The 16,018-nt window shown below is 38.3% G+C and overlaps 1 protein-coding gene across 1 annotated transcript; it reads left to right on the forward strand.

Annotated features, from left to right (window-relative positions):
- The first annotated feature begins 870 nt into the window (after nucleotides 1–870).
- ubac2 (UBA domain containing 2) lies at nucleotides 871–13,285 on the forward strand. Its single transcript, XM_015385184.1, has 10 exons — nucleotides 871–1,051; nucleotides 1,308–1,432; nucleotides 4,514–4,633; nucleotides 5,625–5,731; nucleotides 5,992–6,115; nucleotides 6,233–6,280; nucleotides 6,666–6,774; nucleotides 10,977–11,116; nucleotides 11,652–11,798; nucleotides 11,870–13,285. The coding sequence occupies exons 1-10, from the start codon at nucleotides 1,021–1,023 to the stop codon at nucleotides 11,975–11,977; spliced, it is 1,059 nt and encodes a 352-aa protein (XP_015240670.1). The 5' UTR covers nucleotides 871–1,020; the 3' UTR covers nucleotides 11,978–13,285.
- The last annotated feature ends 2,733 nt before the right edge of the window (nucleotides 13,286–16,018 follow it).

Here is a 16,018-nt window from a genome sequence, read left to right on the forward strand (position 1 = left end):
TTACTAAATGCACACCAGGGCAAAGAACTTATTTTGGAGAGGTATATACTTAATGATCTAATGAAATTAAAAATGTATGTTTGGCCAATAATGTTAATGATAATAGCTGCATTTGGAGAAAAAGGCAAGAGGCCTGCAAATTTTAGAACAGTATGTGCAGAAGGAACTGGTGCACTTCCATAAAACACGACGTATCATGAGGAAATAATATAATGTAGAAATATTGAAGCAACATCTCACATCATCAACCAGGAAATAAACATTTTCAGAAATTGGTCTTCTATTGAAAACAGTGCACATTATAATACACTGGTTACAAAGTGTTTTAAGGAAAACAATTCAATTATTTTGAATAGCTATCAAAAAGCCCCGATGTGTGTGCATCAGAACAGGCAGAGCTGAAAAGAATGGGGTCCAAAAATTGTAAACACCTGTTCTGTCAGGAGGGATTCACAAAAGTTATTTAAACCATTGTGAGAATTTTTATTTTTTTTTTCAGGGAGAAATTCAAAATGTTGAACTGAAATCATGTAGTTCAAGAAATATTACCAAATGCCTAAAAACCTAAGCAAAGCACTAAAAAACATATAAAACCCCCCACTTTTATTTAAAGTTTCTTGCATTTAGCCAACTTTAGCAATTTATTTTCTTAACTAATATTTGAAAATTTTCCAGAGCAATGTTCAAATGTTTTATCAACCAGTCAATAAGGCTCTTATTTACATTTAGAAACGATGGATTTAATTAGATATAATCGAAGTTGTCTATTAAAAAGGGACATCCTTAAACATGGTACCACAGCTCTATCTATCGTTCCATTTCTGTAATGCAGTCTAACTTGCCAAAAAAAAAAAACCTTCCTTGCCTCCACGGCTTCCGTAGTAGATTCCTTCCTCCTCTTTTTCCTTATTGTGGCAACATGGATCTCCGTATCACCTTTATCGCGCTGTTTAGGAGCTAATTTTGTCTTGTCTGGGAGTTAGCGGCCTTTTTCCGGGTTCCTTCTCTCATCTGAACACGATGTTTATCACCACCGGCTCTCGGGGCCTGTGTAAGTATCGCTCCTTTCAACCCCCTTTGACAGTTTAAAGCTAACTGTTAGCATACCGCTGTCATTCATTTACTCATGGCTACAATTTGTCAGTTTTAGATTTTATTTTATTAAATTAATAGGTCTCGCGTTTCCCAGCAGCACGTCTGTTAAGTTAATGTGTTTTTAGTGAAATAATGATCATCTATAGTTAAATTATTGGACCGTTTTATGGTGAACTTTGAAGTATTTTTGTTTTTTAATTTTTTTTTTACAGACAAGGCTCCTCTGTGTAAAGGTCTCCTGTTGATCCTCAATGGGCTGACTGTGATGCTGACCCTTCTGCCTCAGTACCAGGACATGTTTGTGTACAGCCTGCATGCTGTGACACACCAGAACCAGGTATGCCTCAGACCCAGAGGCCAGGTATTCAGCTCATATTTAATGACTGAGGCGCTTCCTGTTTCTTATCTGCAGGGCAAACCTGCTCCACTCTTTAAATGGACTGCCTTCCTTTAGCTATCAGTAGGTTTATATCAACAATTTGAATTGTTACCATTTTATAGATTATTAGTTTCCCATTGAGTATTGCTTTAACTCTGAACACTTAGGCGCTGTAGGAAAAGCTGTTGATTTTGTTTTTCAATAAAATTAATTAGATCCTGTTTTGTGCAAATACAGAGAAACATCAGTGTCTATGTTAGACTTTCAAGCTAAAAATTAAGGTCTGAAACAATTAATTGGATTAATCTATTATTAAAATAATTGTGAACTAATATAGTAATCGATGAATCGTTAAATGGAGTATAGAGACTGTAAAATGTGTCTTTAGCTGACAGAGCGACCCATCTTGAGCAGCAATTATAATAAAATTGTAAAAAAAAATATATGTAAACATTTTTGCATTTAAGAAAAAAAATACTTTTCTGGTCTGTTGGAAAAGTTTTAGTTTCGCCTGGTTTAATTTAGTACAAATCTTTAAGGAACCTTTTGCTATCCAATATTAATCGATTTGCAAAATAATCGTTAGTTACAACCCTATAAAAATCACATTCTGAAAAAAAATAAAGATTTCTTCCCCTTTATGATCTCCCATCAGTTACAAATCTGGATGATAAAGCAGCAGTATACCTACATATTATACATATTTATTCACATCTTTACTATTATTGTTTTGAAATATTTTATTGTATTGGTGTAGTCTAACCCTCCAAAATATAGAACGTCCAACCTGTAAAATATGCCCTCACAGTGTCTGTAAAGCAAATATTTTATTCTCTGCTTATTTAGTGTTTCAAACCCTCAAGGAACCTTAAATTAGTAATCAATGTTTCCATGACATTTAGGCAGTTTCTTTCTGACCATTAAGCCTCTAACACAGCAGGAAACATAAGTATTTGAACACCCTGCTATTTGAGAGTTCTCCCACATAGAAATCATGGAGAGGTCTGAAATTGTCATCATAGGTGCATGTCCACTTTGAGGGACATAATCTAAAAAAAAAAAAAATCCAGAAATCACTATGAAGGATTTATAACTATTTATTTGTATGATAAAGCTGCATATAAGTATTTGAATACCTGAGAAAATCAATGGGAATATTTGGTACAGTAGCCTTTGTTTGCAATTACAGAGGTCAAATGTTTCCTGTAGTTTTTCACCAGATTTGCATCCACTGCAGGAGGGATTTTGGCCCACTGCTCCACACAAATCTTCTCTAGATCAGTCAGGTTTCTGGGCTGTTGCTGAAAAACACAGAGTTTGAGCTCGCTCCAAAGATTTTCTATTGGGTTTAGGTCTGGAGACTGGCTAGGCCACGTCAGAACCTTGATATGCTTCTTAGAGAGCCACTCCTTGGTTATCCTGGCTGTGTGCTTCGGGTCATTGTAATGTTGGAGAACCCGGCCTCGACCCATCTTCAATGTTCTAACTGAGGGAAGGAGGTTGTTCCCCAAAATCTCCCAATATATGGCCCCAGTCATCCTCTCCTTAATACAGTGCAGTCGCCCTGTCCCATGTGCAGAAAAACACCCCCAAAGCATGATGCTACCACCCCCATGCTTCTCAGTACGGATGGTTTCCTTGGGATTGTTCTCTTCACTCTTCTTCCTCCAAACACAGTTAGTGGAATTATGACCAAAAAGTTCTATTTTTGTCTCATATGACAACATGACTTTCCCCCATGACTCCTCTGGATCATCCAAATGGTCATTAGAAAACTTTGACTAGTGCTGGTCTAAGCAGGGGGAACCTTCTGTGCCATGCATGACTTCAAACCATGACGTCTAAGTGTATTACCAACAGTAACTTTGGAAACAGTGATCCCAGCTCTTTTCAGGTCATTGACGAGCTCCTCCCAGGTAGTTCTGTGCAGATTTCTCACCTTTCTTAGGATCATTGAGACCCCACCAGGTGAGATCTTGCATGGAGCCCCAGTCTGAGGAAGATTGACAGTCATGTTTAGCTGCTTCCATTTTTTAATGATTGCTCCAACAGAGGACCTTTTGTTCCCAAGCTGCTTGACAGATTTCTTGTAGCTCTTTCCAGGCTTGTGGAGGTGTACAATTTTGTTTCAAGAATCTTTGGAAAACTCTTGGTCTTTGCCATGATAGTATTAGGATTCTTACAGATTGTATAAAGCATACAGACAGGTGTCTTTTTTCAGCTAACGACCTCAAACAGGTGCATCTAATTTAGGATGATAAATACAGTGGAGGTGGATATTTTAAAGGCAGACTAACAGGTCATTGAATATCAGAATTCTAGCTGATAGAATTCTGACCAAATTCAAATACTTATTTGCAGCTGTATCATACAAATAAATTGTAAAAAAAAAATCATACATTGTGATTTATGGATTTTTTTTTTTAGATTATGTCTCTAACAGTAAACATGCACCTACCCCTCCATGATTTCTAAGTGGGAGAACTAGCAGGGTGTTCAAATACTTATTATCTTCACTGTACGGACAAAGAACCTGCCACCCGAGACCCTGAGCAGGATGGTAAGGGAAGTTTGAAGAAACAAACAAAACAAAAACAAAAAACTCTCCAGGAAAGAGTGACATCAAAGATTTACAAAGTCTTCATACAAAAGCAAAAGAAAACATTTGAATCTGTTATGAAGCTGTTTTGAATTTGCTGTAAAAGAAAAAATAAAACTTTGTATTCCTTCCATCATAAATCCAGCCTCCTTGAACTGTGCTTTGGACAGATTTAGCTTTTCACCAGCAACTCTAGGTGGGTCTGATGTGCAGTATCAAAAGGTTTACCCACTTTGGGTATAATAAAGGCTCTGTAATGCAGTAGGCTTTATTCTCCAATAAATGTTGCTGGAGTCGTATAATATCTGGAATTTTTAAGTCCGTTTTGAATGCTGCAGTTTTTGGAAGAAGCATCACTACCACATGCTTGATAATCCCTCTGAATGCCATGCTGTGTAAATGGGTAAACAGATTTAAGCCTGCTTCTCTGTGCGCTGTAGGTGTGGAGGCTGCTGTGCTGCAGGCTGATCTGTCTGGATGTGAAGGACTCCTTCTGCAGCAGCCTGCTCATTTACAACTTTCGAATTTTTGAGAGGAGGTTTGGAACCCGGAAGTTTGCCGTAAGTAATAATATTAAGCTTGAATGTTACAGTGGGTCATTCTCAGATTGCCAATATTGTTCACTACAAGATATCAATATAACAGTGATTTTTAACATGAAAACCAAGAAGAAATGAAGCAAACTAAAGAAAAAATGGAACATTAATCTTGAGCTCAAAGATAACAAATGATTGATTAGTTTACAAATAGATTTTGTAGCTTTTTTTAGCCATCCTTATCGGAGGTTTAGGATATATGAATGAGTTCTGTGAAATTTGTCTTCATGCATATTTCTTTTTTTTTCTCCCACTTATTAAAGTTTTGAAACTATATCAATTATCGGATTTTGGCGACTCCAAAACAATTATGTATTTGTTTGTGAACCATTTGGAGCTGGTGTTCTTTGGATCGCTGTGTTTGTGCAGAACTCATGTTCTCTTGGGCTTAAGATTGAAAACTGAAGGTCTTACTGAAAATCGTCGGTCACCGCTCCACTCTGCCCTGGCTGGGTGTTGACCCATCATGGTAAAAAGGGTCTAATTTTGCTGTAAGACTCCACAGAAAAGTAACATCCAGGTGTATTTCCCATAAAATAACCAATGTGTCGTAAAAATCCACCAAATATATTTTTTTTTGTCATGAAAAGTAAGAATTGAGGGGTGAAAACACATAGTCCGTCTCCGTGATGACGCTGGTCCCCGATTTGGGATCATCTACGTAGCACATAAAACATCAATCATATCTTCCAGCCTAAGTATCAGATTACTTTAGAAAAACACCTCTTCGTGAAATAAAACACCACCCTGCACATAAAGAGTAGAGAAGGCATTTTTTGGTCATTTAACTTCACGTTGTCTTGACATTACCCTTAGGTGTGCATCCCCCTTTGAAAAATCCTTGATCCGCCCCTGGTAGCTTCCTCTTTTAGTTGATTGTTTCTGGTCTATTGTGGATATATCGATTGGTTTTGTGCATATTTCTTATCTTGTTCTTCTGTGGTTGCACCTCCAGTCATTCCTGCTGGCTACCTGGTTTCTCTCTGCACTGGCGGACTTCCTTTTGGCCCAGGCCTTCCAGTACCTGTTTGAATATGAGGTGGAGGAACTACCAGCAGGACTGTGAGTAGAAGGCCAATCTAGTTTTTGTTGCTTTAAGGATTTTTGAAAGTCTACAGATTTGTTCAAACATCTTTCTACTTAATAAATTGTGAACATTTTCAATTACTTGATAAATGTTTAACTTTAGTTGAACATGGGTGGAAATGTTTTACATTCATCTAACAAATAACTAACAGAGTTTAGAGCATAGTTTGGTAAAATTGACATTTTCGGTCAGAAAGATGAGATCCTTCCAAACTGAGTGAACTCTCCGTCCACAGGCTCGCTCCAGTCTTCTCTCTATTTGTGCCTTTCTACCAGTCAGTCCCCAGAATGCCAGTCACTCAAGTCCTGGGCCACATCCAGATCACCAACAAAACTCTGGTTTACATAGTAGGCCTGCAGGTAAGCACATGTTTCAGTTCTCTACAAACATGGTTCTTTTTCTGCTTGCACTGATGTTAAATTCCTGAAAACCAAAAGTTTCCAATCCAACATTGTCTCAAATATGCTCTGTTGCAGCTGCTAACTTCCAGCCCCTTCATGTGGCTCCTTGCGTTGAGCGGACTGGTTAGTAACCATCACCTCTTTTCTTTAATCTCTAGTTAGAGAAAGACATCTACAATGCTGTTGCTCTAAATGAAAATATATTCCAAATGTTTTTTTAAGGATAGTTACTCGCTTTCTGATAAAACAAGCAGGACCATCACACTAGATAATCTGCTATGTTGTAACAGCGTTTAGTCTGTGTGCAATGCAGCATTGCAAAACAGACATTTTCCTATTTTGCAATGCAGACTGTGCAACTGTGTGGTTGCTCTTTGTTTAAGAATTACACCTCTTGTTGTTTTACTTGCTAACCCCAGGAACGCATTGTGACATTCCTGTGACATTTTTAGTTCATACAAATAGGCAAAGCTTTCAGTATTGATGCCGTTTGTGTTTATTTTTTCAGATCTCAGGAGGATTGTACCACTCCAATGTCCTCTGGTTGCAGAAGATCCTGTTTGTTCCTGCCTGGGTATCTTGTGTTGGAAAGTACACCCTGGAGCCTCTCCTTTCCAGTGAGTTCCATCGCTTACTTTGCCACCATCACTCCTTTGTTAGTCATTGGAATAACAGCTGAGGGTCTGATATTCAGGCACATTCCTGCTCCTCTATTCTTGCTGTAAAATAGTCACATTTATTTATTCATTTTTTAACCAACGGGTTTACTGCTGGGGTAGATTTACAAGGAAGTACCGCCGAATCCCACCGTCAACCAGACACAGCTCTGCATAAACCAAAGTGAATCTTTTTTTCAGAAATTTGGGGCTTTTCCAATAAATGATGGTCTCCCCAATGCGATTCAAAAGTTGTTCATAGAGAACAATTTAGCAGCAGCCCGTGATGTTAAGATTCATCTGTGTTTTTAGTGTGAGATGCCGACAGAGAGACCTTGAAAAGAAATGCTATGGGGTTGCTAGGAGTAACGGCATGTCCAAAGCGAAGGGTCTGGGAGGCTGGTGATGGATTAAATATTAAACAATCATTCCAGCCACTAAATAAGGTAAACATGCCCATTGTTATATTCAATGCCAGCACAGGAATAATATGTGATGTTACTGTATGCAATAGCTTTATATCAGGAACGAGTGCAGCACTAATGTCTGCTGGGATGGTGATGTCATTGGCCGTTATTAAAAATTATTCTATTTTAACACAAATGACAGTTTTACCTGCAGAAATAAAGTAGCACTGAAAAAGTTGGCTAGATCATTTTGATTCAATTCAAAGCTTAATGGATAGTTGACCTCTGGGTGACCTAAAAAAAATATTTTTAATATCTCTGAAACATAAGCAGCACATATTATGACACACACACACATATATATATAGATTTTTTTTCTTCTTTCATTTTTATAAATAACCATTTAAAATGCACAAACCTGCATTAATGAAGTAATAACCATTCAGTCTTTTTGCTTAGCAGACACTGTGTTCGGTCTGAACGCACCATAAGTTTGCATTGTCATGCATCTAAGCATGGTTATAATTTTATATGAGCAACATCTTCCATCTTCAGTGTTTTCTGTTTGCTTATCTTGGCTCCATCTTGAAGGTTTTCCAGTTTTAAGAATTTTCTCCACCATTTTCCTGGTGGTCAATTAGTCCCATGCCTGGTTTGCATGGCAAGCTAATTGTGTCAGCCCTGTTTAATCTGACACAAAGCACACAAAATCAGAAAGTATTTCCTGAGGGAAAAAAAAGTAATCGACCTCTTTAGATCCTTTGCTCTGCTGTCTCCACCCGTTAAGCAAACAAAGTTTCTTATTGTAAATTTAACACACAAAGTATCACGATCGCTTCCTCCTCGTCTACCGTGTTTATTTACTTTGAACTAAATGAAATCTGTTTGTGTATTTTCCGTTTGTTGTGTTTCAGGTTAGGATTTAAAAAAAGACCTGTAAGATGTTGCTGTGTTAATCAGGCCTTAAAGACCTAAAAAAAACAATGTCTACTTCAATTTTCAAGGTTTGAAGGTTATTAGGAGTAGGTTGATATTTCTCAGACTGATGACAGTCAAGACTGAATGGAAACCTTGTTTTATCTGAAAATGCAGCGGCCTTTATCTGATTCTTATCAAATGTGGAAGGAGGTCATTTCTGTTCATTAAAAGGATTCTTTTAAACTCAGAAATAACCTGTTGTACATGGTTATCTGATTGGAAAGGTTTTGATAAATTTACAATTTACAATGTAAATTTACAATGAAAGATTTCTGTTTTTAAATTTCCTTAATTAATGACTGTGACAAGTTAGACCTGTTTTAAAAACTAACAAGGAAGTTAATGGTATTGTCAAAACAGAAAAATGCACTGAAAATTCTGCAACATGTTGCCTCATATACAGAGCCTAATGGTATACCCTTTTTCCAACTTTTCATCCCCAGAAACCACCAAGTTGAACACAATGCTTACATTATGAAAATAGTTTAATGAAAGAGATACAACTTGGTCTAACTGGCCTTTATCTAAGGATTCTGAAAGAAGTAATGAACCAGACAAGAGATTATACTCAGTTATATAAACAAGAGCAAAATCAGGAGATAACCTGAAAAAAGGGGAATCAAAATCAAATCTGTTTAAAGATATCCGATGTGAACCATGGTGGTGGTACTGTTATTAATTTTAGTAACTTTTATTGCATTTAACATTACAGGACCATGGAATCATTCTTATTATTTTTTGTGTCCTGTTTAAATATGCATATAATTAAATTCTAATGTAAAACAGTACTGAAAGCTTCAGGTATTACTAGATTAGTTACAGGTGATACTAACATCGTATCGTATATATGATAAAAAAAAAAGAAAAAAAAAAGATTATTTCCATAAATAAAACATCTACCGTATATCTATATCTCAAGTGTTTAAAGTTTCTGAATGTGTGTAAGCACTGTACACAGTTCTGGTGTCATTCTCACAATATGCCTTTTATTGTATTTTTTTTATAACTTGGACATTAAACATTTATTGTCAATGAAATTTTTTTTGTACAGTTCTCATGACCTTTTAATTTCTTGAAGTGCAGCATTGATCAAACGTAAACAGTGTGGGAGAATTAAAAACATGGGACAAAAAAAACGCATTGATATGGAAAGTTCGGAGCATTAAATATATATGAAGCAATTATGCAGTGTTTTGGTTTGGTGTTGTCAGTTTGATGCAGAGTTTCTGACATGATTTAGAGTTTTTTCAACAGTTCAGCTGTCTGGTAGCGGTGGGGAAGAAGCAGTTGGACCTGCATCGGATGCTTCGAAGCTTTTTCCCAGAGGAAAGCAGGGAGAACAGTCCTTGGTTGATTGTGGTCTGTTATCACCCGTGTGCCTTTCCACATCCTCCTGGTGTTGCCGGCATTGTGGAAAAGATCCTGGATTTTTTTGGCTGTGGTTCTGCTTCGCTGATTTGATAGCACGGTTCAAGTTGGCACGTGCTCAGTGCCAACCTCTTCACCAGACTTGAAAGCTGATTTCTGAACCTCCTCATTCATCCATGGTCGTTGGTTGTGCTCAGGTGGTGGTGTCCTTTTTGATGCTGACATCCCCAACGCATTTGTTGATGTAGGCTGACACAGTCATGGCATACTCATCTATATTTATCTTGTTGTCATAGGTTGCTGCAGCTTTCATCATATTCCAGTCAGAGCATTAAAAAGAATCTTGGAGTTTCTCCATGGCCTCCTCACACCACACTCTGACTTCTTTGACTGTCGATTTTATTTTAACCCTGATTAGCTGGGGCCAGTATGCAGAAATTAGCATGACAGAAAGGGGATCTGATCATCATGGGGGCGGGGAGCAGCTCTGAATGCATCTTTGATGTTAGACATGTCCACATGTTGGTAGAAATGAGGGAGCACAGTCTTAAAGTTAGCCTGGTTAAAATCCCCAGCAATGATGAAAACTACCTCTGTGTATGCAGATTGAAGCCCAGAGATAGCCTTGTATAGAGTGTATCTTTATGGCCTCCTTTGTGTTAGTGCTGGGGGACACATAAACAGCAATAATGCTAACCACACTAAGCTCTCTGGGCAGATTTAACAGTCAGAAACTCGATGTCTGGAGAGCAAAAGCAGGAGAATGATCTAGCATTTTTTCACCAGCCCACTGTTGTTAATGTAAACCCAGAACCCACCACCTTTAGTCTTACCGCTTAGTTCTTTGTTTCTATCGGCACCGAATAGTGCAAGGCCCTCCAGGCTAATAGCATTGTCCGGTATCGATGAATGAAGCTAAGTCTCAGTCAGAATAATGGTGCAGCAGTTACTCATCTCCTTTTTTGAAGTTGAGTTTAAGTCGGAGATCAACCATTTTTTTTCCCAGTCAGCAGATGTTGGAGAGCAGGGTTCATGGGATCAGTGTTCTGTGGTAATTCCTTCTTAGTTTCGTCGTTAGCCCGCCTCTGCTGCTCCTTGCACGCCGTCTCCCACATCTCTCCCTCCGGCCTGGCCTTCTCAGTGAGTCCTCTCTTTACATCACCCTGTAGCACTCCACAGCTTTTTAAACAATCAAGATCGGCTGTATTTAAAGCATTTTGTGACCGTAGCTCCAGCAGGCATTGGCGGTCATAGATGCGTGTTCAATGCCTGGTTAGTAGCATTCTAAACGGCATATTTTGTGGAATTGTTGGAAGAATTGTCAAGAGCTGTATCAGTCCGTTACGTCAGGCACCGCCATGATGAAGACATGTGTGTGTAATAAGGTGTGTTTCCATTAATGTCGCCCAGGTTCACAGCCGACTGATGAGACGCCTCTGGGGATGGGGGCCACCCTAGACATCCAGAGGCAGCAGAGAATGGATCTGCTTGACCAGCAGATGCTAATGGCACAATACGAGACCAGAAGGAATGCCAGACATCAGCCACAGGTGGGCTCCCACACCAGGAGGTCCTCTGATCCCCATCCACAAGGGTGCATCATCTCCATTTGGTTGCTTGTAACAATGAGCCACTGATACCTTTATTTTAAGGATCTTTATTTTTTTTGTTGAATCCTATATAAAGAACAGTTTAATGATAAAACAGCAGCTGGTTTTGGTTTTTCTTTGTTTATTTTGTTCGGTTTTTGGAAGCAAATGTTCTTCTATGTAGAATTTCTGTAGATGATTTGATTTAAATGCATTATTAGTCCTTCGTTAGTCAGTGGTTTGATTTGTAACTCTAATTTGCTACAAAATACAAAAAAAAGAGATTTCCTCTGAAGTCTTTTTATTTCTTTGGCTCACATTTGGGTGCTTTCCATGGCTGCTTGACCAGTTTGATAAGTTTGTAGCAATGCTATAAAACTCTTTTGTTATGTTTCCCTAATGCTGACAAGGAACTTTTTATGGCATGTTGGTCATAGCGTAAATTACACTTTGTGCTCTAAAAAGTATTATATTTCTTTCCTTTCTGTGTGTGTAGGCTGGGTTGTTGCAGTGGACCAGGTTATTCCCTTCTTTGAGACACAGAGGACGGAATAGGCCTCCAGTGCAGCCCCAACCTCAGGCCCAGACACACCAGTCCACACAGCCACCGCTGCTGGAAAACTCTCCCATTGCAGAGGAACAGGTAGCACTCAGAACAATGTTCAAAAAGGTTTTTCATTTGTGTTCTGCTCTAATTGCACATTTTCTCCACAGGTTGCACTGTTAGTGGAAATGGGTTTTTCCAGAATCGACGCCCTGGAGGCCCTCAGAGCTTCAAATAACGACATCAACATGGCAACTAACTTTCTGCTGCAGCACTGAGGGGAAGGATAAATGAAAATAAGATGTATACAGACAGCAAAATGTAAGGAAAACAGAGAAAAGCTGTTGCACCGAACCAAAAAGCGAAAATGCTGGAGAATTAGAGTGAAGTCAAAAGAATATTTTAGAGATAAATTGCCGGCAGTGCCTCTGCTCCTTGAAGCAAGGTTGAGCAAAGGTTACCTGAACCAAGGCCCACTGTAGTCTGGTTCATGGAAGAGCTTAAAGCACAAGGTGAAAGATGTTTGCCACATTTTGCTCTTTTTCTGTGATTCTAGAGAAAAACTGAGCGCTGAAGCAAAGCAGACAAACTAGAGCTCTGACTCCAGTGAATAGCCTGCAAGCATAATTAGACATGCAGGTTTTAGATATCTATAAAACATGTGCTTCAAATACCAACTTTAATCAAGATCTCAAAGAAACACTGAATGTTTAACAGATCCATCACATGGATGCCAAGTTAAAGTTGTCTATGATGCTGCTCTATCTATCCAGATGTCCTATTTTCAAAATGGCTCCATGTAGGTGAAATTATATATTATATAAGAAAGAAATATACTCCTTTTTGAAAGAATGCGTCAGAATTATTATGCAACTTTTTTCTCTCACCCTCACACTGTAATCAATAAGCAGAGACCTTTGGCCTGCCATTGATTGGTGGAAGTGTAAAGGGATCTGAAGGACATGTGGCAAGTGACCCATTTCACTGGCTGTGGTTCATAGATGTAGCGCAGCTAATCTTTTTTTCTGGTTTAGAACTTAGGCAGAAGCAGACCGTTAACTAAACGAGCCGTACATCTTTGGAGCCAAGCGGTATATTTCAACTCTTGTGATGCTGGTTAGAGAAGCTTTCTCAGGGTCTGTGAGGCGACTTCTTGTCTGTAACAACACCTTTAGCAGATGAGCTTCAGCCCATTCGGCTTTATTTATTTTGTCTTAATGTGTCTTTTCTTTTCCTTTTTATTTTATTTGTTTGCAATTTGGTTTGATTGGTTGATCTTATAGCTCTGTTGATATTTAATATGCAATAACATGACAAGACATTTAGGGAAACTTTGCACTGCGTTTTACCTGTTGTGTCCTTGAACATAGATGCACAAGTAGTTGTATTGCAGCCACTGTGTATTGATGTCAAAGACAAATGCTAATATTAAAATTGTTGCATAATAACATATGACCACTGATCTAAGTCACTGATTTGTAATTATAAGATCAAAGCTGTAATAAATGGCAGAGATGTGGGATGAGTTGCGTTATGTTGTATTGTAATGGTTCAAAAATTGATGTGTGAAATAAAAAAAGAAAGTTCCTGACTGAATTATTTCACGATGAATGAGTTTTTTTTTTACCCCTAAATTAGACGCGCAGCCACATTCAGAAAAAAATCACAAAGAACTATATGAGTACAATGAGCTCTTAAACTGAAGTAATTTTAAAGAAAATCTTACATTTCTTTGATTGTAGATTTTACTCATATATATATATATATATATGTGGCCACATTTCAGGCTTAAAACATAAGAATATATTTTTTTTTTTCTGTGAAGAATCAATAATCTGAAGGTTGGCCTTGGAGGTCACCTGGGGGGTGTTAAGGGACCTGGCCAGTAGGAGGGATCGGAGCCACCTTTTGTTTCCCCTAATTCTTTGTTGCTACTGTATCAATATACACCTACAGTTTATTGATCTCAGTGCTTCCCACCACTATTTAGAACTGAAGAAGCATCTTGGATGAGGGGTGAAACTTCTTCTACAAATCTTCACGTCCAGTTACCTCAACTGAACTTTTCAAGCTTACAATGGAATGGTTCATAAATAAACATATCCAGCTGTTAGAATGGCCAAGTCAAAGTCCAGACCTGAATCCAATTGAGAATTGGTGGGAAGAATTAAGGAGTGCCATTCAAACGCTCTCCATCCAACCTCAATGAGCTCAAGCTGTTTTGCAAGGAAGAATGGGCAATAATTTCATTCTCTCGATGTGCAAAGCTTAGATACGTACCCCAAATGACTTGCAGCTGTATTCACAGCAAAGGGTGGAGCTACAAAGTATTAATTCAAGGGGGCTAATTTTGCACACCAAATTTTTCTGTTATTAGTTAAAAATTTAAATATCCAATACAATTTGTCCCACTTGTTTCTTTTTCACAAAAAATTAAAATGTTATATTTTTAAGCTTGAAGCTTCAAATGTGGCAAACGGTCATGAAGTTCAAGCAGCCTGACTATTTTTACAAGATGTTATATATACAGCAAGGAAAATAAGTATTTGAATACCCTGCTATTTTGCAAGTTCTCCCTCTTAGAGATCATGGAGAGGTCTGAAATTGTCATCGTAGGCGCATATCCACTGTGAGAGACATAGTATATAAAAAAAAATCCAGAAATCATAATTTGTCTATCAGCTAGAATTCTGACATTCAAAGACCTGTTCGTCTGCCTTCAATATGTCCACCTTCACTCCATTTGTTATCTTAAATTAGATGCACCTGTTTGAGGTCGTTAGCTGCACAAAGACACCTGACCTCCCCATACAATCAGTAAGAATCGATCTACTAGCATGGCCAAGACATCCAAAGACACTAGAGACAAAATTGTACACCTCCGCAAGCCTGGAAAGGTCTGTGGGGAAATTTGCACGCAGATTGGTGACAAAAGGTCCACTGCTGGAGACAATCATTAGAAAATGAAAGCAGCTAAACATGACTGTCAATCTTCCTCACACTACTTCCTCATACTAAGACGTCATGGTTTGAAATCATTCATGGCACAGAAGGTTCCCCCTGCTTAGACCAGCACTAGTCAAAGTTTGCCAATGACAATTTGGATGATCCAGAGGAGTCATGGGAGAAAGTCATGTTGTCATATGAGACAAAATAGACATTTTTGGTCATAATTCCACTAACTGTGTTTGGAGGAAGAAGAATGATGAGTACCAGAGAGACTGCAGTGTATTAAGGAGAGGATGATCAGGGCTATGTATTGCAAGATTTTGGGGAACAACCTCCTTCCCTCAGTTAGAGCATTGAAGATGGGTCGAGGCTTCGTCTTCCAACATGACAACGACCCGAAACACACAGCCAGGATAACCAAGGAGTGGCTCTGTAAGAAGCATATCAAGGTTCTGGCATGGCCTAGTCAGTCTCCAGACCTAAACCCAATAGAGAATCTTTGGAGGAAGCTCAAATTCTGTGTCTCTCAGCGACAACCCCAAAACCTGACTAATCTAGAGAAGATCTGTGCGGAGGAGTGGGCCAAAATCATTCCTGCAGTGGATGCAAACCTGGTGAAAAACTTTAAGAAACGTTTGACCTCTGTAATTGCAGGCAAAGGCTGCTAAAGATTAACATTGATTTTCTCAGGTTTTCAAATACTTATTTTCAGCTGTAACATACAAATAAATAGTTAGATAATTGGGATTTTTCTTTTTGAGGTCATGTCTCTCGTTTATGCAATCACAGGGTTTAAACATATTCCTTCCTGAAATATTGCAGGTTACAAAATATGACCAAACTGGCCATGAGAAATCAAACCCAGCTGTCTATTTCCTTTAGGAATTTTTTCAAATGAGCTTAAAGTCCAGAAAGCAGGAGAGATTGTGTTTAAGAATTCTAAAATGTACAGTAGATTTATTCTGCAAAATCTATCCATTAAAATCTAAAGTTCAAAGATGAGAAAATGTAATTAAAATCTGTCGTTGTGTGGTATGCATTAGTGAATGATGAATGGAAATATGTTGTACTGTGCTATCAAAAAAGTCCTGCCATCCTCTGGTTTAGTATGGATCACAATCTCAGATAAGTTCGCAAACACTCATGGCTATAAAAAGAGGGTCTTACCTGCACCTCAGGTGTCCCATGTCAGTAATCGGTAGCAAAATATTAAAGATAAATGCCCACCTTAACTACAAGGGTCTTCCAGAAAGTGATAAGAGGAATGATCTGTTTAGGTATTGCAGTACAACTTTTAAGCACACGATGGCACCATATTGCTAGGTAAAAAAAAACAACTCTTGGTACTGTTAAACTGCCATTTTTTTTTT

This window comes from Cyprinodon variegatus, unplaced genomic scaffold (assembly GCF_000732505.1).
Source record: "Cyprinodon variegatus isolate N-32 unplaced genomic scaffold, C_variegatus-1.0 Scaffold333, whole genome shotgun sequence".
NCBI lineage: Eukaryota > Metazoa > Chordata > Actinopteri > Cyprinodontiformes > Cyprinodontidae > Cyprinodon > Cyprinodon variegatus.

Excerpts from the sequence above, each read along its gene's own strand:
- ubac2 (XM_015385184.1), top strand. The coding sequence starts at position 1,021 with ATGTTTATCACCACCGGCTCTCGGGGCCTGT. Across the intron at positions 1,433-4,513 it reads CTGTGACACACCAGAACCAG|GTGTGGAGGCTGCTGTGCTG; the intron begins GTATGCCTCAGA and ends TGTGCGCTGTAG. Across the intron at positions 4,634-5,624 it reads TTGGAACCCGGAAGTTTGCC|TCATTCCTGCTGGCTACCTG; the intron begins GTAAGTAATAAT and ends TTGCACCTCCAG.